At 38.1% G+C, this 27,526-nt stretch overlaps 1 protein-coding gene across 1 annotated transcript in view; it reads left to right on the plus strand.

The window, feature by feature from the left end:
• Positions 1 to 9,671, plus strand: part of PLPPR4 (phospholipid phosphatase related 4) — a 50,822-nt gene extending 41,151 nt beyond the window's left edge. Inside the window, exons 6-7 of the mRNA XM_005678056.3 lie at positions 230 to 403; positions 5,796 to 9,671. Of these exons, the coding sequence (XP_005678113.1) occupies positions 230 to 403; positions 5,796 to 7,124 (1,503 nt within the window). The 3' untranslated portion in view covers positions 7,125 to 9,671. The remainder of the gene's footprint in view (positions 1 to 229; positions 404 to 5,795) is intronic.

A 27,526-nucleotide genomic window follows, 5' to 3' on the forward strand; every position in this document is an offset into this window, starting at 1 on the left:
TTTTTCCAACTTTTCTGTAATCACATAAGTGGCCTGTTATTTATTTGATGAATTTTGTCAGGCATTCCTTTTTTTTCAGGTACAGAAATTAGCCATAGCAGGGGGAAAGGAATAGTAAAATTGACATCAAGTGTATCATAGATTTGAGTTTACCTTTTTGTTTGATTGTAATTGAATGGAAAAAATGACCTTTTAAACATACTTACCCCAGTTCTTTCATTTTTTAAAGATGTACTTCAATTCCACACTAACGGATTCCTCTAAGCTTCTGAAACCTCTCTTGGTCTTCACCTTTATCATCTGTGGAATCATCTGTGGGCTAACACGGATAACTCAGTATAAGAATCACCCAGTTGATGTCTACTGTGGCTTTTTAATAGGAGGAGGAATTGCTCTGTACTTGGTAAATAATTTACTATTATTCAACAAAGCACAGTTTAAAAAGGGAAATATGCGCAAAATGTCTTGCACTGTAATAATTTACTTCCAATATAGTTTATATCTATGAGAAAATCGCTGACTCCTTCTCCATTCTAAGCCAAAACATATATTCTACTTTCAGTAAAATAATTTATTAAACTCATACATTGGGCCAGAAAAGGTGATTTTAGAAAGATTATCACATTTTCCCTTATCACTCTCCCACCAAAAAAACGTCAAGGACTACTATTACTAGTATAATTTTATAGATGAGGAAAGTAAGTTAAAGAGAGTAGAAGTGTAATGGAAAAATTATATACTTTGCCCAGTAACACAAATGTGGCACCTGGATATAACTATAATCCAGCTAATATTTAATTTTTTGTGTATGTTTATGCTCAGTCACATCTGACTCTTTGCGACCCTGTGAACTATAGCCTGCTAGGCTCCTCTGTCCATGGGATTTCCTAGGCAAGAATACTGGCTTGAGTTGCCATTTCCTTCTCCAGGGTATCTTCCCAACCCAGGAACTGATCCCACGTTTCTTGCCACCTGCATTGGCAGGTGGATTCTTTACCACTGTGCCACCTGAGAAGTCCCATTGAATTCTTTAGCAACCTTCATTTCCAAACCTGATCTTCCTTTAAGGGAAATATCTTCAGCATAAAGGAACTGAAATTGTCCGTTTCATTCATGCATTCATTACCTTTACATTTATTCAAAATCTGATCTGTGCCAGGTACTATACTGAGCATCACAGCACTGATAAATAGATACATCATTTATGAGTTTACAGTGCAAAGATTAAGAAAAGTTTAAATGGTTAAAACATGTTAAATGACAAAGTAGGGTATAAACAAAGTACTTTGAGGATAGCAAACTGCCTAAGGAAGCTAAGGAAGGCTTCACAGAGTTATACTCATGTTTTTAAAACATGTGAGTTTCTTAGGGTAAAGAAAGGAGGGCATTCAAGCTGAAGAAACTATATATGCAAAAAGATGGACTTATGAATGATCAAGTCTTTGTGGAGGGTGAAGGAGCAAAAGGAATGAGAGATAATGGCCAGGTTTCTAGTTTGGAAGACCAGCAAATGGTGACTTCATTAGCTGACTGATGGATGTGTACAAGCTCAATTTAAAGATCAATAGGCAGTTGAATAGTTGGGTCTGGAGCTTAAAGAAGCAATGACTGGTGGAAGATAGATTTGGAAATCACGGACATTATAGGTGGAAATACCATTATAGTTATGGGAATATATAAAATTGCCAGGTCCTAAGAATAAAAGGAGCCAGGAAATCACCAATATGCAAGCAGCATGCAGAGGAAAAGGCAATAATGAAAGAAACTAAGAGGATCTACAGAGAAATGAAAATTAACTGTCTGTTGGAGCAGCTCTAAATCTGTGATCTTAGAATACTTGTGAAAAGCATTAATAAAAATGCGTACAAAAACAGGAAATGTACTAAAGTGAGCAATGATTTATTTTTTTCATTTTTATATACTAGTGGCATAGTCAGGATTGTCACTTCAGATCTCATACTTCCTACTCATACTTTCTTCATTGAAGGAGAAAGCCATCGAAGAAAATGCATGCCAGGAACTGTGCATTAGCCTGGGTTGTCCTGGGAGTGTTCATCGGCAGCAAGTGCTACAGAATAAGACAGAACTGTCACTCTCCAGTTCATGCATTGCTTTTCTACCTGTCTGATTTTCATGGTGTCTTGGAGTCCCAAGGGTTTGGTCTCGAATCTCAGTTCTTCTGCTATTTGGCCAATTTTGCAGCCATATAGAAGCCTGATTCTTCATCTATAAAATGAAGATAATAACTATTTGCCTTATATCATACCAAGGAATAAAACAACTGTATTTATTATGACAAGTTCTGGGCACTGAATTTTGAACAATGTAGGTAGAGGTTATAGCTGTGAAAAGAAGAGAAGTGAAAAGCAAAGGAGAAAAGGAAAGATATACCCATCTGAGTGCAGAGTTCCAAAGAACAGCAAGGAGAGATAAGAAAGCCTATCTCAGTGCAAAGAAATAGAGGAAAACAACAGAATGGGAAAGACTAGAGATCTCTTCAAGAAAGTTAGAGATATCAAGGGAACATTTCATGCAAAGATGGGCTCGATAAAGGATAGAAATGGTATGGACCTAAGAGAAGCAGAAGATATTAAGATGAGGAGGCAAGAATATACAGACGAACTATACAAAAAAGATCTTGACGACCCAGATAATCATGATAGTGTGATCACTCACCTAGAGCCAGACGTCCTGGAATGCGAAGTCAAGTGGGCTTTAGGAAGCATCACTATGAACAAAGCTAGTGGAGGTGATGGAATTCTAGTTGAGCTATTTCAGTTCCTAAAAGATGATGCTGTGAAAGTGCTGCACTCAATATGCCAGCAAATTTGGAAAACTCAGCAGTGGCCACAGGACTGGAAAAGGTCAGTTTTCATTCCAATCCCAAGAAAGGCAATGCCAAAGAATGCTCAAACTACCGCACAATTGCACTCATCTCACACACTAGCAAAGTAATGCTCAAAATTCAACAAGCCAGGCTTCAGCAATACATGAACCATGAATTTCCAGATGTTCAAGCTGGTTTTAGAAAAGGCAGAGGAACCTGTGTATAACGGACTTTTGGACTCAGAGGGAGAGGGAGAGGGTGGGATGATTTGGGAGAATGGGAATTATAACATGTATACTGTCATGTAAGAATTGAATCGCCAGTCCATGTCTGACATAGGGTGCAGCTTGCTTGGGGCTGGTGCATGGGGATGACCCAGAGAGATGTTGTGGGGAGGGAGGTGGGAGGGGGGTTCATGTTTGGGAACGCATGTAAGAATTAAAGATTTTAAAATTTAAAAAAAATAAAAAATTTAAATTAAAAAAAAAAAAAAAGGCAGAGGAACCAGAGATCAAATCCAACATCCGCTGGATCATGGAAAAAGCAAAAGATTTATAGAAAAACATCTATTTCTGCTTTATTGACTATGCCAAAGCCTTTGACTGTATGGAACACAATAAACTGTGGAAAATTCTGAAAGAGTTGGGAATACCAGACCACTGGACCTGCCTTTTGAGAAATCTGTATGCAGGTCAGGAAGCAACAGTTAGAACTAGATATGGAACAACAGACTGGTTCCAAATAGGAAAAGGAGTACGTCAAGGCTGTATATTGTCACCCTGCTTATTTAACTTAAATACAGAGTACATCATGAGACATGCTGGGCTGGAAGAAACACAAGCTGGAATCAAGATTGCTGGGAGGAATATCAATAACCTCAGATATGCAGATGACACCACCCTTATGGCAGAAGTGAAGAGGAACTAAAAAGCCTCCTGATAAAAGTGAAAGAGGAGAGTAAAAAAGTTGGCTTAAAACTCAACATTCAGAAAACTAAGATCATGCCATCTGGTCCCATCACTTCATGGCAAATAGATGGGGAAACAGTGTCAGACTTTATTTTGGGGGGCTCCAAAATCACTGCAGATGGTGACTGCAGCCATGATAGCATATTAAAAGGCAGAGACATTATTTGCCAGCAAAGGTCCATCTAGTCAAGGCTATGGTTTTTCCAGTAGTCATGTATGAATGTGAGAGTTTGACTATAAAGAAAGCTGAGTGCTGAAGAATTGATGCTTTTGAAGTGTGGTGTTGGAGAAGACTCTTGAGAGTCCCTTGGACAGCAAGGAGATACAACCAGTTCATCCTGAAGGAAATCAGTCCTGAGTATTCATTAGAAGGACTGATGTTGAAGCTGAAACTAGTACTTTAGTCACCTGATGCAAGGAACTGACTCATTGGAAAAGACCCTGATGCTGGGAAAGATTGAAGGCAGGAGGAGAAGGGGACAACAGAGGATGACATGGTTGAATGGCATCACCGACTCATTGGACATGAGTTTGAGTAAACTCTGGGAGTTGGTGATGGACAGGGAGGCCTGGCATGCTGCCATCCATGGGGTCACAAAGAGTTGGACATGACTGAGCGACAGAACTGAACTGAGCTGATGTGCAGTCTGGTGGAAGATGGTCCTAGACTTATGAATTTAAATACAATTATTAATGTAACATGAGGTAGAGACTGTTTACTCTGAAAACTTTTGTAGTGAGAGCATAGATAGGTATTATTTAGAAGAAGGTTTTAGACAGGAATTAAAATACTTGGAGAGGGAGAAGCCTGACTTTATTCTGCTCCTGTTTACACTCTGCCCTGAAATTATTAGTTTATCCATTCTAAGCTAATGCCCTTGTTCACTGTTAGGCACTCTACATAATATCACATCGGTGGAATTCCTTTGGCTTGACTAAAAATTAGACAGTGGGTCCCTTCTGTTGAGATTAACACTCAAATAGTTATCTGCTTCTGGGTCTTATCTCTAAACTGAGCATCTCAAAAACTGAAAATTCAGCAGGGTTAAGACCTTCTACATTTAAAAAGTTAAAAAATTCTGAATCTGATCTTTAACCTTTATCAGATTTTCACCCCCCATATCTAAAAAAAAAAAAAAAAAAAAAAGATCACCTGAGTATGAAGACAAGATTAAATAAAAATAAGCTCAAGTTTAGTGTAATAATACTGAGTTGATCAAATATTACCTTCAAAATTTAAGATAAGGTTTTAGTTGGAAAAGAATTTACAACCCAATATAGGGACAGTTTCTACCCTCTTTTCCCAGAACAGTCTTTAAATGCTGCACACATAGGGCTGAGCTCCATGTCAGCTGTGAAGATGTGTGTCTCTGACCTCAATACAAAACCTATGTCATATTTTATGAATGATTTGTTGTTCTGTATTTCCACATGCAGGTATGATTGAATGGTGTGATTTCAATCACACCATCATGAGGTATGATTGAAAATGGAAGGTAAAATACATCAGTTAAGCCATCTGAGGTGTCATTCAACAAGCAGTTCATAAATCCAGAAAAATGAATTGCTTTGAAAAAAACAGAAGATGGTTGATTCACGTTGTTGCATGGCAGACACCAACACAACATTGTAAAGCAATTTCCATCTAATTGAAAAATAAAATTTAAAAAGAAAAACAGAGGAATGCCCTTATTTCTCTCATTGTCTGACCTCTCTTCTCAAAACAGAGGATCAGATTGTCCAAAACATCTGGTGGGATGGAGAAAGGAGAGAAAATCCAACTAATAATGAAAAATAATGGACTTTATAGTTCTGAAGAGTTAGTTATATAACTTACAACTATTTCCTGAGTAATTGCACTTTCAGTTTTGGCTATTTGTGTTAGTCAGTGGTGTACAGTGAACCCATCTTTATGTGCCTCACTACATCCTCCAATGCAAACTCTCAGTAACCATGTCTCCTAGTGCCTGATGGATGTTTATTGTTTCTCCCAACACTAGGGTCTGTATGCTGTGGGGAACTTTCTGCCTAGTGAAGAGAGTGTGTTTCAGCACAGAGAAGCCCTCAGGTCTCTGGCAGACCTCAATCAAGACCCCAGCCGAGTTTTATCTGCTAAAAACGGTAGCAGCACTGACGGAATTGCTCACACTGAAGGCATCCTTAACCGAAACCATAGAGATGCTAGCTCCTTGACCAACCTCAAAAGGGCAAATGCAGACGTAGAAATCATCACTCCGCGGAGCCCCATGGGGAAGGAGAACATGGTTACCTTCAGCAATACCTTGCCTAGAGCCAACACCCCATCCGTGGAAGACCCTGTGAGAAGAAACGCCACCATTCATGCCTCGATGGATTCTGCTAGATCCAAGCAGCTCCTCACCCAGTGGAAGAATAAGAATGAAAGCCGGAAGCTGTCTCTGCAGGTTATAGAGACCGAGCCGGGACAGTCACCACCCAGATCCATTGAAATGAGATCAAGCTCGGAGCCGTCCAGGGTGGGGGTCAATGGAGACCACCACGCTCCCAGCAGCAATCAGTACCTCAAGATCCAGCCTAGCACCGTCCCTGGGTGTAACAATAGCATGCCTGGGGGACCAAGAGTGTCCATTCAATCCCGCCCCGGGTCCTCACAGTTAGTACACATCCCTGAAGAGACGCAGGAAAACATAAGCACCTCCCCCAAAAGCAGCTCTGCTCGGGCCAAGTGGCTAAAAGCCGCGGAGAAGACAGTGGCTTGTAACAGAAGCAACAGCCAGCCGCGCATCATGCAAGTCATAGCCATGTCCAAGCAGCAGGGTGTCCTCCAAAGCAGCCCCAAGAACACTGAAGGCAGCACGGTCTCCTGCACCGGCTCCATCCGCTACAAAACGCTGACAGACCACGAACCCAGTGGGATCGTGAGGGTTGAGGCCCACCCGGAGAACAACAGGCCCATCATACAGATCCCGTCCACCGAAGGCGAAGGCAGTGGCTCCTGGAAATGGAAAGCCCCTGAAAAGGGCAGCCTTCGCCAAACGTACGAGCTCAACGATCTCAACAGGGACTCAGAAAGCTGTGAGTCTCTGAAAGACAGTTTTGGTTCTGGAGATCGAAAGAGAAGCAACATTGACAACAGTGAGCATCACCACCACGGAATCACCACCATCCGCGTCACCCCGGTAGAGGGCAGCGAAATCGGTTCGGAGACTCTGTCCGTTTCTTCCTCCCGCGACTCCACCCTGCGGAGAAAGGGCAACATCATTTTAATCCCTGAAAGAAGCAACAGCCCCGAAAACACGAGGAATATCTTCTACAAGGGAACCTCCCCCACACGGGCTTATAAGGATTGAGTGATAGTCATTCAAATCACTTGAGTCACCCCAAGAGACAACGTGTTGATTCTACCAGTGCTCTGTTCCAGCGAATCGGGAACCTTCTCACCAAACTAGATTATCCACCATCAGCCCGCGCGCGACTCACTAACTCTCGAGAACTATTCCACCCAAGCTTGTAGACTTCACATCAAGGGAAGGGAAAAGCACAATGCAAGAACCTAACTCATGTGATAATGTGAAGACTCTTCCTAAGACCTACCTTCAAACGCAAAACGTTTGCAGAGGGCAATATCAAAAGAAAGCGGTTTCCTTCAGTGTATACTATTGTACTTCCTGAATGTGCCAACTTTAGGGTTCTTTCTTTATAATTAGCTGTGGGAATCCAGAACACACGTTTTCCCTGCAGCAGAGGCCATGCAGTATTATATATTCTTTTTGCAGAATCTGCACCAAAAGCTCAATATGGGTGGTGCTGATTATTATAGTACATATATGGTGTAAACTCTCAATTTCTATTTAGCTGTGAAATAGTGGTGTGCAATTCCTTGTCAAAGAAATGCTACTGTTATTAAGAAGATGTTGGCTTCTTTGTGTTAGAATAGGACACCCTGCAGCTTCTCTGTAGTGGCTCTGTCACAGTCAAAAAATGAAAGGATTTTGTGCATTTCTTCAAAATTTTGCTTTCTTCAACAACAAAAATTTATAAGGATATTTTCAGTGAAAGGGAATAACCAGTACTTTTCTGCATAGCTTTTTGCTGCTTACTTTTTATTTCAAGTTACTGCTAATGAAAAATCTGTTTTTAGTGAGTAAATATGCATAATTAAAAACATTATTTTAGAGTTTTTGAAATTGATGTTGATCATATTTTACATTTTACGGCTTCTCCTTTATTTATTGATTTAAATTTTTATGTTATAGATATGTTCTATTTTTAATGAAGAAATAACAGTTGATATTCCTTCAGCAAAATATAATGCTGTGAATTTATAAACAAGAAATATGAACCAAAACTTAACATTGTGGGTTACACTGCCAGCAGTGTTGATCATATGTTAACCTTAGATGTTTCCAGCCAGCTGGCTTAAATTTCTAATTTAAGTAATCCAAACTTTTCATTTTGTTCCAGATTATTAACATTTTTTGATATCCTGATAACCAGTTAGATTCACAGTGGTTGGGTTTTACCATCTTCTCTAAAATATTTTGTTATTTGTATACTAACAGGATGAATCTGAAAGAAAATGAAAATTGATAAGTAAAAATATCTCACAGTGTACATTAAGAATGTATTTCTTCAAAATAGATAGGCACAGTTTTTGTGCTCAACATACAAATAACAGTTTTTGCTACCTATCCTGAATGAAGCCTTCAACTTAAATCAATGGAAACCAGTATTGCCAATAAGAAGAAAGTAAAAGCGAAATATTTTGAGGTGTTTTTCCAACTTAAAATTTTAAGTATGAAGAAATATTTGGTTCTTGTAATTTCACATTTAACCTTTTTGCACCATTTCTTAAGAATTCTGATGTACATCTCATGATTGCCACGGGGACAAAAGGTAACAACAATGCTGGTTAATCTGATCTCAGTTCAATTTTCACTGAGAACAGAAATAGTTGTTTAGAGATGAGTAGTACCACATTCTTAATCAACTTCTACTGGAAAAGGGCAGAGCTTTCTAGAGTAACCAACCTCCTACGGCATTAGGGATTTAGCTGAAACCATCAGAATCGAAAACTCTGGCAATAAAATACAGATTCAACTATATCCCTTCTGGCAATTTCCTTCTCAGAGAGGGGAGTGGGAGTAAAATGTTGCCTTCCCCACTTCTCACCACCACCACCATTATGACACTCCTACTGGCTTTTGCCAATTTACAGAGAGAAAGGTGGATTGGTTTTCGTGCTCTGAAGAAAAAAAAAGCTGCAGCATTTCAGGTGCAGTATGATATTTCCTAATCTTTCCTATTTCTTAACAAAAGATTTTAAAGTACTTCTGTAGTCATTGAAGTTTTTTTTTCTTTACATGAATATTGATATATTCTTTTTCTACTCAAAGTGCCAAAGGCTACAGTTTTTAATGACTTAAATTGTACCACATTGTTAAGGAAATATATAATGATAGTCACTAGAACTCAGACCTCTGCATGTGTATTTGATAACACATCTTTTGTAAACAAAAGATTACAAAGAATTATTTGTTTACATTCCACTGGTACCTTAATTTAAAACAAATGAGAATAACAGGTGGTATCTCTTCTTAGTGTTCTATTTATCTTATTTGCTAATGAGAGCACTTCTTCCTTTGTTAGGCTGTGCTTTATTGATAAAACCAAGTATTGAATAAAGAGAGTTAATTATCTTTTTAAAGTAAATAAAATTATGAAGATATATATGATATATATAAAGTATTGTGTTTAATAAAATGTTATGCAATGTTTTCCAAACTGATAAAGTTTGTAAAGTGCTATAATGTATTTTGTTAAGTACAGATCAGAGCTATTGTGTGAGTATATTGTGCTAACATCATAGAAATAAAGATTAGATTTCTTCATCAAAATTGGAGCATTTTGGTCTTTTACTTCAGATAGAGTATGAAGTGATAATACTTTATAGGAACACAGCTGAAAAAATTAGAATGACTCAGAACTGATTATAATTAGAAGAAAGAGTATTGCACTAAGAAAGAAAAGCTTCTCAAACTATGATATAATGTTTCCTTATTGTTTAGAATTTTGGTTTTATGCTTCTTAAAGTTCTTTTAAATTTATTTAGAGCTAGATTTTTCACATATCAATGTTACAGAGTATTGAAAAAGAAAATATGAAAGAATCATTTGTGTAAGTACCCCTTATACTATGATTGGATAAGTAACCCTGATCCTGATACATTTCTCATGAGGTATCAGGTGAGTGGTTTCTGGGTTATACACATAAGAAGTTATCATTAGAGCCATATCATTTATGCCTTTTACAGGTCAAGTCTTTACTTGATATCTATGGGTTACTTCATATTCAAATTCAAATGGAATATGGAAATTCATTATTCAGAAAGCAATTTAATTAAAATAATTGAAGGAAATCAAAAGGAAATGGTTTAATCTAAAAGGGAAATGTGGCCTGGAAAATGGGTAATGGTTTGTTTGTGACTGAGTGTTTCATTTTCTCTGCTTATTAAATGTCTCCTGTCTTTATTCTGTAGAAAGTTTCTACTATGCTCTAAGAACAAATGCTACAGTTTGAAGGAAATGTAGATTTCAGTCATAGTATATGATATTATAGGCTTCCCTGGTGACTCAGATGGTAAAGAATTTGCCTGCAGTGTGGGAGACCTGGGTTTGATCCCTGCATTGGGAAGATCCCCTGGAGGAAGGCATGGCAACTCACTCCAGTATTCTTACCTGGAAAATCCCCATGGACAGAGGAACCTGGTGGGCTACAGTCCATGGGGTCTCAAAGAGCTGGACATGACTGAGCAACTTCACTTTCACTTTTCACTTTCGTGCATTGGAGAAGGAAATGGCAACCCACTCTAGTGTTCTTGCCTGGAGAATCCCAGGGACGGAGGAGGCTGGTGGGCTGCTGTCTATGGGGTCGCACAGAGTCAGACACGACTGAAGCGACTTAGCAGCAGCAGCAGCAGAGTGACTAAGCACAGCACATATGATATTACAAATGAGACCCAATAATGGGAGATTCCCAGTGACAATGCTTCCTAATAGTTAAAAAAGAAAAAAAGAAACAGAAGAAAACAAAATGTTTAGATGGATCCTCTGATACAGAAATGACTCTCATTTCACTGGCCATACAATTATCAATAAAATTCCCTAACTGCTAGTATTTATTCACTATCATCAATGAGAAGGAGGGGCAATCTGAGCAAAGCTATAGTTCTGCCACCAATTCTATTTAACAAACTTATTGAGTGTTCATTTTGTCTCCTTTACTCCTTCTTCATTAAGATTTTCAGTCATAGCCTAAGAGAAAAACATATCTAAACTCTAGGGTTAGATTTTAAAAGTAATACAGTTGACAAGTAGGTGAATGAGTTTAAAGAAGAAAAAACTATGAAATCATATTCATGTATAATCTCATTTTCTCTCAATCACCTCCTGACACTTTACACCTGGCTACTAACTGGTTCTATTCCTGGGTTGGGGGTTGGGAAGATCCCCTGGAGAAGGAAATGGCAACCCATTCAGTATTCTTGCCTGGAGAATTCCATGGACAGAGGAGCCTGGAGGGCTACAGTCCATGTGTTGGCAAAGAGTTGAGCATGACTGAGTGACTAACACACACACACAAACACATTAACTTATAGAAAGAAAGCTAGACATTCTCTATAAGAGGAATTTTCCCCCCACAAACTCCCTTGTTGTAGTTTGTACCTTCTAGCCTATGATATCCTTCTGAAGAAAGATATGTAGTTTTGAGTATTAGGTAAACCTATTTCACTCCATCTCTAGCCCAGTCTTTCCCATTTTGCATCTAAATTAAATAATCACAGATATTTCTGGAGGTATGTGTGTTTGTGTTAGTCATTCAGTTGTGTCTGACTCTCTGCGTCCCCATAGACTGTAGCCCAATAGGCTCTTCTGTCAATGGGACTTACCAGGCAAGAATACTGGAATGCGTTGCCATTTCCTTCTCCAGGGGATCTTCCCAACCCAGGAATTGAACCCCCTTATCCTGCATTGCAGGTAGATTCTTTACTATCTGAGCCACCAAAGCATAAAAAGAGGCATTAAAAAAAATCAAAATAAGTCAAAAACTTAAATGTAAAATGTAAACCTAAAACATATAGGAGAAAATATTTAGGATATAGAACAAAGACTAGCTGCTAGTCCTTGGTTAGATATGTGTTTGCAAATTTTTTTTTTTCAGTCTGTAGTTTATCCATCATCCTTTGAATAGAGTCTTTCAAAGAGCAAAGTTATTATTTTTGATGAGGTTCAATTTATCTTTTCTCTTTATGAGTTATTTTTTGAAAGTCAGATCTAGACTATATAAAAAAAATCCTCAAAACTCAACAGTAAAATCTTCAATAACAGTAAACAGAAGAGACTAAAAGAGAAAAAATAGTAAAATAAAAATGGACAAAGACATGAACAGATATTTCAAAGAGGATATATAGATAACAAGCATGTGAATAGATGTTCAAAACTACTAGTCATTTCAGAAATACAAATTAAAATCACAATGAAATATTACTACATACCTATAAGGATGAAATTTAAAAAATGTTAATACCAAACACTAACAAGAATGTGGACAAACTGCATCACTGACACATTGCTGGTGGGAATATAAAATAGTATAACCTCTTTTTAAAACAGTTTGGCAATTTCTTTTAAAAAAAAAACTAAACTTACATTTATATTTCCCAGGATTTGTACTCTTGGGTATTTATCCACAGAAATAAAAATTTATGTCCACAAGAAAAATGGTACCCATGTATTCATCTCAGTTTTATTAATAATAACCCCAAACTGAAAAAAATCCTGATGTCCTTCCTTGAGTGAGTTGTTAAACAAACTGTTATATAACCATATCATAGACTACTATTCAGCAATAAAAAGAAATGAACTATGATACATGCAACTGAATGAATCTCCAGAGTGCTATGCTGAATGAAAAAGCCGAAAGGTTACACCTGTATGATTCCATCTCACACAACACAGATAGGAGCAGTCCATGGCTAGAGAAGTTGTTTTATCATCTTTAATATATGGCTTCCAAAGTTGCTCTAGTTGACATGATTTCCCAGAATGATTGGGGTTGGGAAGGAGGAAGTCAAGGATAAGCAGCTTTGTCTTGAATAAAATGACACTGAAGTTGTATCTGTCATGTATAATCCACCCAATGGGAGCAAACTGGATTATCCTGTGGCAAAAGATGCCAGAGAATGTAGTCTCTTGGTCAGAGAACTTATTACCAACTAAAACTTTGTGTCTTCTCTAACCAGATGGCAAAGAATCAGAATGGTTTCTAAATGAGAACAATCAGTCTCTGTCATACAGCTTCAAGACTCTTCATAGTACAACCTATAGGCCCTTATAAGCCACTACTTTTCCATACAAGCCTATTGTGCAACAGGCTTCACTTCTACATTTGTGAGTGTATTTGGCTGTATGCCTGTGCTTTATTTTTAACTCTCCTTCCAGAAAGTCTTTGCATTCATTTTTAAATCTCTTTTGCCCTTCAAGACTAAATTTCAATTTTTCCCTATACAACTTTAGAACTAGAAGGGATTTCCAATATCTCACATCCTTTTAGGTATAATAGCCTAATTATCCATGTCTCAAGAAAAGTAAGACACATAAGTGACTTACTCAGAGTCACACAACTGGTAGGTTCCAGGAGGGTATTGAGAGCAGGAAACAACTACCTTCTGTTCATTTTGTAATTCCTACCGTTTAGCACATCACCTACCACATAGGTTAGACACTAAGAAAACATTCACAATGAATGAATGTTTGAATGAATGAATGAAATATTATGACACCAGAGTTGGTACCTTTTTCAAAAAGGTCAAGTGATCTCTCTCTTTTGAGAATGTTTGTAGAGCTGTGTTTTTCATGACCAATCTATTCACACTTATATAATTTGTACAATTAATCACCAATTAATAAGACATTGAATATTTACTACACACTAGACTGTAAGCTCCTTATATGCAGCACCTAACACAATAAATGATCAACAAATATAAGAATATTTGAAAGAGTACAGTATGTTCTACCTACTATGTGTGAAAAATTCATGAAAATAAGTAAATAGAATTTATTATATAAAGGAGAAAATATGAAGGGTCTTGGAACAGAAAGAAAGAGTTGTTCATTTGATTGCTCTCAGAAGTTCCACAGTTCTCAGAAATCCCTTCACGATTTTGAAGCCAAATTTATTTATATTTTTCTCTTTTTTCTTATTTGAAGCATCTTTTAAAAATGTTGACATGGTGTAAGCCAGATTTCTTGGAACAAGCTGTCTTCTCACAATAGATGTGATTTTGCAACAGTTGTTTGTTCAAATGTTCCCACCTCCACAGTAATTTCTGTAGAGGCAAGTGCCAATGAAGAATACTTATTATACTTAAGCTATCACTAAAATGTGAAAGTTGTTCAGTCCTTTCTGACTCTTGGTGACCCCATGGACTAGTTTTCCAAGCCAGAATACTGGAGTGGGTAGCTTTTTCCCTTCTCCAGTGTATCTTCCCAACCTAGGAATCAAACCAGGGTCTCCTGCATTGCAGGTGGATTCTTCACCACCTGAGGTATCAGGGAAGCCCCATGTGTTTTTCATGGCCAATGTAGTCACACTTATATAATTTGTACAATTAATCACCAATTAATAAGACATTAAATATTTACTGCACACTAAGTTTTAAACTCTTTATATGCACCAGGACCCAGAGACCTAACAGAGACTGAGCCAGAACGGTGTTTGAGTATCTCCTGCAGAGGTATGAGTCAATAGTGGCCTGCTGCGGGGGCAGGGGCTCTGGGTGCAGCAGACCCAGGTATGGCAAAAGCCTTCTTGGAGGAGGTCACCATTAACCTCACCATAGAGTCCCAGAACTTACATAGGACTGGGGAAACAGACTCCTGGAGAGCACAAACAAAACCTTGTATGCACCAGGACCCAGGAGAAAGGAGCAGTGACCTCACAAAAGACTGACCCAGATTGCCCATGAGTGTCCAGGAGTCTCCAGTGGAGGCATGGGTTGGTGGTAGCCTGCTACAGGGTCAGGGGAACTGAGTGTGGGAGTGTGCATGGGACCTTTTGAAGGAGGTCTCCATTATCTTCATTACCTCCACCATAGTTTGGCCTCAGATCAAACAACAGGGAGGGAACACACCCCCACCCATCAACAGAAAATTGGATTAAGGACTTACAGAGCATGGTCTCACCCATCCCATCACAACAAGACCCAGTTTCCCCCTCAGTCAGTCTGTCCCATCAGGAGGCTTCCATAAGCCTCTTGTTCTTATCCATCAGAGGGCAGACAGAAGAAAAACCACAAACACAGAAAACTAACCAAACTGATCACATGGACCGCAGCCTTGTCTAACTCAATGAAACTATGAGCATGCTGTGTGAAAGTGAAGTCGCTCAGTCGTGTCCGACTCTTTGCGACCCCATGAATCACAGCACACCAGGCCTCCGTGTCCATCACCAACTCCCAGAGTTCACTCAGACTCACGTCCATCGAATCAGTGATGCCATTCAGCCATCTCATCCTCGGTCATCCCCTTCTCCTCCTGCCCCCAATCCCTCCCAGCATCACAGTCTTTTTTAATGAGTCAAATCTTCGCATGAGGCGGCCAAAGTACTGGAGCTTCAGCTTTAGCATCATTCCTTCCAAAGAAATCCCAGGGCTGATCTCCTTCAGAATGGACTGGTTGGATCTCCTTGCAGTCCAAGGGACTCTCAAGAGCCTTCTCCAACACCACAGTTCAAACGCATAAATTCTTCGGTGCTCAGCCTTCTTCACAGTTCAACTCTCACATCCATACACGACCACAGGAAAAACCATAGCCTTGACTAGACGGACCTTAGTTGGCAAAGTAATGTCTCTGCTTTTGAATATGCTATCTAGGTTGGTCATAACTTTTCTTCTAAGGAGTAAGCGTCTTCAATTTCATGGCTGCAGTCACCATCTGCAGTGATTTTGGAGCCCCAAAAAATAAGGTTTGGCACTGTTTCCACTGTTTCCCCATCTGTTTCCCATGGAGTGATGGGACCGGATGCCATGATCTTCGTTTTCTGAATGTTGAGTTTTAAGCCATCTTTTTCGCTCTCCTCTTTCACTTTCATCAAGAGGCTTTTTAGTTCCTCTTCACTTTCTGCCATAAGGATGGTATCATCTGCATATCTGAGGTTATTAATATTTCTCCCAGCAATCTTGGTTCCAGCTTGTGTTTCTTCAGTCCAGCATTTCTCATGATGTACTCTGCATAGAAGTTAAATAAGCAGGGTGACAATATACAGCCTTGAGGTACTCCTTTTCCTATTTGGAACTAGTCTGTTGTGCCATGTCCAGTTCTCACTGTTGCTTCCTGACCTGCATACAGATTTCTCAAGAGGCAGGTTAGGTGGTCTGGTATTCCCATCTCTTTCAGAGATTTCCACAGTTTATTGTGATCCACACAGTCAAAGGCTTTGGCATAGTCAATAAAGCAGAAATAGATGTTTTTCTGGAACTCTTTTGCTTTTGTGATGATCCAGCGGATGTTGGCAATTTGATCTCTGGTTCCTCTGGCTTTTCTAAAACCAGCTTGAACATCAGAGAGTTCACGGTTCACGTATTGCTGAAGACTGGCTTGGAGAAATTTGAAAATTACTTTACTAGCGTGTGAGATGAGTGCAACTGTACATTAGTTTGAGCATTCTTTGGCATTGCCTTTCTTTAGGATTGGAATGAAAACTGACCTTTTCCAGTCCTGTGGCCACTGCTGAGTTTTCCAAACTTGCTGGCATATTGAGTGCAGCAACTTTCACAGCATTATCTTTCAGGATTTGAAACAGCTCAACTGGAATTCCATCACCTCCACTAGCTTTGTCCGTAGTGATGCTTTCTAAGGCCCACTTGACTTCACATTCCAAGATGTCTGGCTCTAGATTAGTGATCACATAATCATGATTATCTGGTCATGAAGATGGTGGAGAGGTCTGACAAAATGTGGTCCACTGGAGAAGGGAATGGCAAGCCACTTCAGTATTCTTGCCTTGAGAACCCCATGAACAGTATGAAAAGGCAAAATGATAGGATACTGAATGAGGAACTCCCCAGGTCATTAGATGCCCAATATGCTACTGGAGATCAGTGGAAAAATAACTCCAGAAAGAATGAATGGATGGAGCCAAAGCAAAAACAATACCCAGTTGTGGATGTGACTGGTGATAGAAGCAAGATCCGATGCTGTAAAGAGCAATATTGCATAGGAACCTGGAATGTCAGGTCTATGAATCAAGGCAAATTGGAAGTGGTCAAACAAAAGATGGCAAGGTTGAACGTCGACATTCTAGGAATCAGCGAAATAAAATGGACTGGAATGGGTGAATTTAACTCAGGTGACCATTATATCTACTACTGCGGGCAGGAATCCCTCAGAAGAAATGGAGTAGCCATCATGGTCAACAAAAGAGTCCGAAATGCAGTACTTGGATGCAATCTCAAAAATGACAGAATGATCTCTGTTCGTCTCCAAGGCAAACCATTCAATATCACAGTAATCCAAGTCTATGCCCCAACCAGTAACGCTGAAGAAACTGAAGTTGAATGGTTTTATGAAGACCTACAAGACCTTTTAGAACTAACACCCCAAAAAAGATGTCCTTTTAATTGTAGGGGACTGGAATGCAAAAGTAGGAAGTCAAGAAACACCTGGAGTAACAGACAAATTTGGCCTTGGAATGCGGAATGAAGCAGGGCAAGGACTAATAGAGTTTTGCCAAGAGAACGCACTAGTCATAGCAAACACCCTCTTCCAACAACACAAGAGAAGACTCTATACATGGACATCACCAGATGGTCAACACCGAAATCAGATAGATTATATTCTTTGCAGCCAACGATGGAGAAGCTCTATACAGTCAACAAAAACAAGACTGGGAACTGACTGTGGTTCAGATCATCAACTCCTTATTGCCAAATTCAGACTTAAATTGAAGAAAGTAGGGAAAACCGCTAGACCATTTAGGTATGACCTAAAGCAAATCCCTTATGATTATACAGTGGAAGTGAGATAGATTTAAGGGTCTAGATCTGATAGATAGAGTGCCTGATGAACTATGGACTGAGGTTTGTGACATTGTACAGGAGACAGGGGTCAAGACCATCCCCATGGAAAAGAAATGCAAAAAAGCAAAATGGCTGTCTGGGGAGGCCTTACAAATAGCTGTGAAAAGAAGAGAAGTGAAAAGCAAAGGAGAAAAGGAAAGATATAAACATCTGAATGCAGAGTTCCAAAGAATAGAAAGAAGAGATAAGAAAGCCTTCTTCAGCAATCAGTGCAAAGAAATAGAGGAAAAGAACAGAATGGGAAAGACTAGAGATCTCTTCAAGAAAATTAGAGATACCAAGGGAACATATCATTCAAAGATGGGCTCGATAAAGGACAGAAATGGTCTGGACCTAACAGAAGCAGAAGATATTAAGAAGAGGTGGCAAGAATACACGGAAGAACTGTACAAAAAAGATCTTGACGACCCAGATAATAATGATGATGTGATCACTCATCTCTCCTAGAACTCCAGAAACAAATAAACAACTGACTAGTTGATTGATATCTCTACTTACGTATCTATCAGTTCAGTTCAGTTCAGTCGCTCAGTCGTGTCCGACTCTTTGCGACCCCATGAATCGCAGCACGCCAGGCCTCGCTGTGTATCACCAACTCCTGGAGTTCACTCAGACTTGCGTTCATCGAGTCAGTGATGCCATCCAGCCATTTCATCCTCAGTCATCCCTTTCTTCTCCTGCCCCCAATCCCTCCCAGCATCAAAGTCTTTTCCAATGAGTCAACTCTTTTCATGAGGTGGCCAAAGTACTGGAGTTTCAGCTTTAGCATCATTCCTTCCAAAGAAATCCCAGGGTTGATCTCCTTCAAAATGGACTGGTTGGATCTCCTTGCAGTCCACGGGACTCTCAAGAGTCTTCTCCAACACCACAGTTCAAAAGCATCAATTCTTCAGTGCTCAGCCTTCTTCACAGTCCAACTCTCACATCCATACTTGACTACTGGAAAAACCATTGCCTTGACTTAGACGGACTTTAGTCAGCAAAGTAATGTCTCTGGTCTTGAATATGTTATCTAGGTTGGTCATAACTTTTCTTCCAAGGAGTAAGAAATGCAGAAAAGCAAAATGGCTGCCTGGGAAACCTTACAAATAGCTATGGAAAGAAGAGAAGTGAAAAGCCAAGGAGAAAAGGAAAGATATAAGCATATGAATGTAGAGTTCCAAAGAATAGCAAAAAGAGATAAGAAAGCCTTCTTCAGCGATCAATGCAAAGAAATAGAGGAAAACAACAGAACGAGAAAGACTAGAGATCTCTTCAAGAAAATCAGAGATACCAAGGGAACATTTCATGCGAAGATGGGCTTAGTAAAGGACAGAAATGGTAGGGACCTAACAGAAGCAGAGGATATTAAGAAGAGATGGCAAAAATACACAGAAGAACTGTACAAAAAAGATCTTCACGACCCAGATAATCATGATGGTGTGATTACTCATCTAGAATCAGACATCTTGGAAGGTGAAGTCAAGTGGGTCTTAGAAATCATCACTACGAACAAAGCTAGTGGAGGTGATATAATTCCAGTAGAGCTATTTCAAATCCTGAAAGATGAAGCTGTGAAAGTGCTACACTCATGCCAGCAAATTTGGAAAACTCAGCAGTGGCTCCAGGATTGGAAAAGGTCAGTTTTCATTCCAATCCCAAAGAAAGGCAATGCCAAATAATGCTCAAACTACGTGTCTATAATTGTCTCAAATTTAACATTTTCAGAATACATTTTCTGATTTATATTTCCTAATTTATTTCTCCATCTTTGTAGTAACAAACTGTGTTTCCCCCACTACAACTTAAAGCAAAGCAAAAAAACATAAGCTAAGCTATATTTTGGTAAAAGCTATAGATATTTTTTTTAATCTAAGCCATATATTTCATTCCTTTTTCTTTTCAGTCATTATGCCATTTCCACAAGTGGTGAAAAGTAAACACAACCTGTGAAAAATGGAGAACACTGAGTATAACCCTGGCTCAATTACTCACCAATTCTGTGATCCTGAGCAACTCTTCTACCCTTTCTGAGAATTCTGCTTTTATTTTGTTAAATATAAATATATTAAAAGAATGGTTTGTTGGACACATTAAAAAGATCATACACCATGACCAAGTGGGCATTATCCCAGGGATGCAAGGATTCTTCAATATCCGCAAATCAATGTAATACACCATATTAACAAACTGAAAAATAAAAGCCATATGATCTTCTAAATAGATGCAGAGAATGCCTCTGACAAAATCCAACATCCATTTATGATAAAAACTCTCCAGAAAGCAGGAATAGAAAGAACATATCTCAACATAATAAAAGCTATATATGACAAACCCATAGGAAACATTATCCTCAATAGTGAAAAATTGAAAGCATTTCCCCTAAAGTCAGGAACAAGACAAGGGTGCCCACTTTCACTACTACTATTCAACATAGTTTTAGAAGTTTTGGCCACAGCAATCAGAGCAGAAAAAGAAATAAAAGGAATCCAAATTGGAAAAGAAGAAACAAAACACTCACTGTTTGCAGATGACATGATCCTCTACATAGAAAACTCTAAAGACTCCACCAGAAAATTACTATAGCTAATCAATGAATATAGTAAAGTTGCAGGATATAAAATCAACACCCAGAAGTCCCTTGCATTCCTATACACTTATAATGAGAAAATAGAAAGAGGAATTAAGGAAACAACTCAATTCACCATTGCAACGAAAAGAATAAAATACTTAGGAATATATCTACCTAAAAAGAAACTAAAGACCTATATATAGAAAACTATAAAACACTGGTGAAAGAAATCAAAGAGGACACTAATAGATGGGGAAATATACTGTGTTCATGGATTGGAAGAAGCAAGATAGTGAAAATGAGTATACTACTCAAAGCAATCTATAGACTCAATGCAATACCTATCAAGCTACCAATGGTATTTTTCACAGAACTAGAACAAATAATTCCACAATTTGTATGGAAATACAAAAAATCTCGAATAGCCAAAGCAATCTTGAGAAAGAAAAATGGAACTGGAGGAATCAACCTGCCTGACTTCAGGCTCTACTACAAAGCCACAGTCATCAAGACAGTATGGGACTGGCACAAAGACAGAAATCTAGATCAATGGAACAAAATAGAAAGCCCAGAGATAAATCCATGCACCTATGGACACCTTATGTTTGACAAAGGAGGCAAGAATATACAATGGAGAAAAGACAATCTCTTTAACAAGTGGTGATGGGAAAACTGGTCAACCACTTGTAAAAGAATGAAACTTGAAACTTTCTAACATCATACACAGAAATAAACTCAAAACGGATTAAAGATCTAAACATAAGACCGGAAACTATAAAACTCCTAGAGGAGAACATAGGCAAAACACTCTGCAGCATACATCACAGCAGGATCCTCTATGACCCACCTCCCACAATATTGGAAATGAAAGCAAAAATAAATAAATGGGACCTAATTAAACTTAAAAGCTTCTGCACAACAAAGGAAACTATAAGCAAGGTGAAAAGACAGGCTTCAGAATGGGAGAAAATAATAGCAAATGAAGCAACTGACAAACAACTAATCTCAAAAATATACAAGCAACTTATGCAGCTCAATTTCAGAAAAATAAACGACCCAATCAAAAAATGGGCCAAAGAACTAAATAGACATTTCTCCAAAGAAGACATACAGATGGCTAACAAACACATAAAAAGATGCTCAACATCACTCATTATCAGAGAAATGCAAATCAAAACCACAATGAGGTCCCATTCACACCAGTCAGAATGGCTGCGATCCAAAAGTCTACAAGCAATAAATGCTGGAGAGGGTGTGGAAAAAAGGGAACCCTCTTACACGGTTGGTGGGAATGCAAACTAGTACAGCCACTATGGAGAACAGTGTGAAGATTCCTTAAAAAACTGGAACTAGAACTGCCTTATGACCCAGCAATCCCACTGCTGGGCATACACACCAAGGAAACCAGAATTGAAAGAGACACGTGTACCTCAATGTTCATCGCAGCACTGTTTATAATAGCCAGGACATGGAAGCAACCTAGATGTCCATCAGCAGATGAATGGATAAGAAAGCTGTGGTACATATACACAATGGAGTATTACTCAGCCATTAAAAAGAATACATTTGAATCAGTTCTAATGAGGTGGATGAAACTGGAGCCTATTATACAGAGTGAAGTAAGCCAGAAAGAAAAACAGCAATACAGTATACTAACGCATACATATGGAATTTAGAAAGATGGTAATGATAACCCTGTATGCAAGACAGCAAAAGAGACACAGATGTATAGAACAGTCTTTTGGACTCTGTGGGAGAGGGAGAGGTGGGATGATTTGGGAGAATGGCATTGAAACATGTATAATATTATATATGAAATGAATCGTCAGTCCAGGTTCGATGCAGGATACAGGATGCTTGGGGCTGGTGCACTGGGATGACCCAGAGGAATGTATGGGGAGTGGGGTGGGAGGGGGGTTCAGGATGGAGAACATGTGTACACCTGTTGAGGATTCATGTTGATGTATAGCAAAACCAATATAATATTGTAAATTAATTAGCCTCCAATTAAAATAAATAAATATATATATTTTTAAAAAGAATCGATTGTTGGGAGAATTAAATAAGATTATAAATCATATCCCAGCTGTCACTTTTGTGATCATTTTTCAGCATCATGTGGTAGTATTTTTAGGAAATAAAGGCAGATTGTTATCAGTTCTTGTCTTTGTGTGTGTGTGTGTTTTAATTAATTTATTTTTTATTGAAGAATAATTGCTTTACAGAATTTTGCTGTTTTCTGTCAAACCTCAACATGAATCAGCCATAGTTTTTAAAATAATTTTTGTTGGAATATAGTTCTCTCAGGTCATATCTTGAGTTATCCACCCACCAGTTGCTTCTCAGCCTATTGTGCTGATGTAAACTTACATCTCTGCTTGTCACCATCAAGGATGATTAGACATGGTGGCTTAATACAACACTGTTCTTTTCACTTAGGTTTAATGGGAGGAAGAGTGAGGAGAGGCAGCTTGTTATGGCTCCATTCTTTTGTTCTCCACACCATCACATGAATTATATTGATATAACCAAGTAACCATAGGAACTTATAAACATGGAAGATTAAAAATATTAAAGCTTTTGTGCTAAATATTAATTTCCTATAATTAAAGAAAGAAGAATCTAGGAAGTTAAATTCTTCATAAAGGTCCTTAATTCATTGCCTTAGTTTCTCACTGTGCTTTGATTTCTTTATTATTGAAACAGTTTTTCTTTTTTCTAGTCTCCATTGACCAAATCTCTCATGTATTACTGACATGGGCCAGTTTTAGCTGATTCCGCCTATCTTTTCTTAAGCTCTAAGTGTTAGAATAATGTCCTAGGAAGCGAGGTTCTGGGAGGGTGTGGAGAGGACTTTGGCTGCCCAAGTGCCACCAAGAAATTTAAATTTGGACCCTTTGAGATTTTCCCATCAAGTGAGTTGTAGATAGGACCATTGATTCTTTCACCAATTAACTACTGAATTCTCTCTATTTCTAATATGAACATTTCTGTTTCCTTCCTTTCTTACCTCAGCACTGATATCTCATTTTTCATTCTCATATTTTCTTATAATTCTTTGAATTTTTATATCTCTTCTTCTTGGGAAGAATTTTTGTATTTCTTGGTATTTAAGAATAAGTGTTCATTAGTTTTGTGATATTATTTTCCTTGGTTTAGTCTTCATGCTCAGTCATGTCTGACTCTTTGTGACCCCATGGACTGTAGCCCACTAGGCTCCTCTGTCCATGGGAATCTTCAGGTAAGAATACTGGAGTGAGTTGTCAGTTACTACTCCAGGGGATCTTCCCAACCCAGGGATCGAACCCACGTCTCCTGCTTCTCCTGCATTGGCAAGTGGATTCTTTACCACTGTACCTGGGAAGCCCAATGAATAGGATATTTGATATTTATTAAAGTAATGATAAATTCACTGTTCAAATATTAAATACATATATTTATATAGTAACAAAGAAAATGTCATTTAGAGCAGGACTTTAAGAAATATAAAATCCAGCCATAAGGCAATGTTGGTTTAATTGGACTAATGTTAATCACTGCATAAGTCAGCACTTAGGGGAGAACATAGTGCAGACTCCATTTTGCACCAGTAAGGAATTTCTTTCCCAGCCCCCTAGAGCCATTATCTTAACAATCTTAATTATACATTTTAATAAGTACCCAGGTGATAATTATGCACCTAAACTTGGAAAACATTCCATTGGGCAGTATTCATCAGAAGAGGAACTATGTTTTTCCATTGTATTTCGAGTGCCAACTAAAGTACATTGGTGGGGCGAAGAGAATCCTCTCCCCTGGCCGCGGTGTGTGGGCTGGGGTTGGTGCGGACTCCTGGCTTGGCCGCACTGGGCCACACTTGTCCTGCAGGGGCTTTTGTGTCCGCCTTTGGCTTGGCTTTGTGTGCGCGGGTTTCCGCTAATTCTAAAAAATAAAAAAAATTAAAAATAAAAATAAAGTACATTGGTGTTGGAGAAACTCAAAAGCATCCATATGAATTTATTAAATTCTCCTGACAATTTAGGTGTTATTGTTTCATTTGAAAAATGAGAGACAAAAACTTTAAGAAGTTAGAAGACTCTGTCAAACTCACTTCTTAGTGAGTTTGTTAATCTGACAGGCCAGATTTTGGGATTGCAACTATGTATGTGATGGTGTGCCACAAGAATCTGACTTTTTTTCCTTCTTGGTGAGTATCTGGCTCAAAAATGTCCAACTCATTCAGTCTGGAGGACACATTTAGATTTGGAGATAAGTGGAGCAAGAAATTTAATCCTTCAAAATCCCATCAAGGGAAATTAGCTTGGAAAATTCCTTATCAATAACAAAAAAAAGTATTGCTTCATTCGATAATTGACCTTTGAACAGAGGCCTTGTTTTGAGTTCTGTTTCTCATTTATTTTTGGTTAAAAAAAAATACCACAGTTTGTTTAGAATCCTTTAGAAGCAGTCTTGAGGGAAAAACATAAGAGACTCTTTCAAAATCCAAGATGATCCAGATCAGGATTCTTATCTCTAAACTGAGTTTTTTTATTGATTTCTAACATTTTGTTAACTGACAGACACCAGGAGTACCACAGGAGCCTCCACATTCATGCTGTCTCGGAGCTGAGATGTTCCCAGTGAGTAATCATCACCTTTCAGCTCTGTTATCCATATCCTGACCGCTTCCACACATGGCTTGCAAGGCTCTAGAGCATCATCAGTGGGTAGCCACAGTAACAAATCAGAGAAATTTTTCCAGTTCTTGTGGTCTAGATTGTTAAACATATATAAATCTATGGTATGTGGGTTTGTGCATGTCTGTACATAGCCTCTAAGAGAAAGCATATGGCTGTTAGTATGTTAGTGGAAGCTTCTAAGTAGTGATGGTATGAATATTTCATGTTTCCTCCTGGCTATTGCTTCTGTAACCTGTTTCTAAAGGGATAAAAAGAGAGAGAAGAGGACAAAAGAGGTCAGTTTCCATAGGAACGAATATAACCATGGAAAAAAACCTGTTAAAGCTAGAGTTTTGCCTGAAGTTAAACTGAACTCACACCACCAGAGTGTTATGAGCAACACATTTACCTAATTCACTTGCATTTTCAAAAGTCATATCTAAAACCTTCCATAGTGATAGACTACCATACAAAAATTAACTATCTGGTCTCTGAAAACAAAAATACTTTAAATCAGTATATTAACTATATTTTTAAAAATTTTGGTTGGTACTATTTGAATATGGAGGAAAAAGCCAGCTAAAGCACAAATATTCTAGGAGAAATTTAAAGTATTACAGAATAATAACTTTGTCTGAAATATTAACTTTGTAGTACATCTAACTGTAAACACACTAAGAACTTAACAGAAAGCCTGAAGAATCAAAAAATAATAACAAAGTAATAAATAACTTTTAAAAGTTTTCTAAATTTACAAGCTGAATTAATAGCAAAAAATTCAATTTAAAAGAAAAATTGTTAACTTACAAACAACTCCCAATAATCAATATAAGAAAGCAAATCTGACCTATATTTATATTTTAAAGGTCCAGGGGAAAATTTTCATTTTAGAAAAATAATTCTCATGTGAACTCTAAAATTTCTGCTTATAGCTTTTGAAGAGGAATTTTTAAAATACTGACAACAGATAAGTCCTGGATCTCAGAATTATCTTTGAATTCTTCTTCCCTCTCTCTCTATGCCCAACTCATCATAAAACTCTGTCTTCTGTCAATTCTCATCCATGATCCATGACATCACTCTAGCCCTTCTTTACCCCAGTTGCTCTAGGTCCCCACTTTGCAAGCTTCCAATGTTCCAAAATTCCTTTTTGTAGTTACTTGTCCACACTCCCAGTCCTAATGAGGTGGTTTACCATTTGTTTGTCTCACAGGCCTGGTTAAGTGATTTTGAAATATAATGTAAATGACTAATGAAGAGGTCTGTGTGTTATACTTCCTACCCAGGGCAATCTGAATTTAAAAGGGAGATTTATAATCTCCCAAAAATAATGTGTTGATTGAAATCATTTAGAAATGGGAGAAACATATTTTTATTTAAGTAAACAAATAAATATTCATAGGAAACTAAATATATGATGCTAGAATTTCAGCAATAACACAGCTGTAGACTGCAATAGTCTCAATTTGCATACTTTTAGCAACTAACTCCTTCATATACAATCATCAGCTCTGCAACAAAACTTTGGAAACTTAGAAGCAACCTGATGTGTTCTTTACCACCTCTACTACATCCTAAATTTATAGCACCATCTACCCTTAAAATGGAGACACAGTGAGGCTGAAAACAAGAAGCTGTTTAAGAATCAGCAGAGTCATCAAATAATCTTCTTTAACATCCATTCCCAACCTCTGCAGAAGACTGAACATTTGTCTTTGAGATGGTAAGACAGAAGCTTATTTGAGAAGGTTAAGAAGTCTGTCCCTTGGAAGCACACACCACAGATGGGGGCAGAAATCCATATTAAAAGCTGAGTTAAGTCAAAGTCTATAGATCATATACTGAATTTTGAAAACCCAACTTTTTCCCTCATTGGGATCTCAGAAATGATGACAGATAGACTAATAATCTCCAGGTCAAAGACTGAAAAATTCATTTTGCAAAATCTGACTGGCACAAGAGAAGAGAACTAAAGGTACTGATAATCAGCCCAGCCAGATGAACCAAGCCAGAGATCAATGACTCAAGACTTAAAAATTAACAGGGCTAGAGGGAGAAATCAACAAATCCACATTCACAGGTAGTAATTTTAACATCTATTTCTTTGTAATTGATAGAACAAGCAAAAAACAAAAAAAAAAAATCAGTAACAACATTGACATTTTGAATTAACATTGCCAAACTTGACCTAACTAACGTTTACTCATTATACAAAACTGCAGAATATACTTTTTAAGTGTACTGTGAAATGCTCACTAAGACAGACCTAATGTTGGGCCATAAAACAAATCAGGATAAATCTTTAAAAACTGAAATTATGTGTTTTCATATCACAGTTGCATTTAATTTAAAAAAATCAGTAAGATATCTAGAACATCTACAAATATTTAGAAATTAACTTCT

The sequence above is a fragment of the Capra hircus genome, chromosome 3, assembly GCF_001704415.2.
Source record: "Capra hircus breed San Clemente chromosome 3, ASM170441v1, whole genome shotgun sequence".
NCBI lineage: Eukaryota > Metazoa > Chordata > Mammalia > Artiodactyla > Bovidae > Capra > Capra hircus.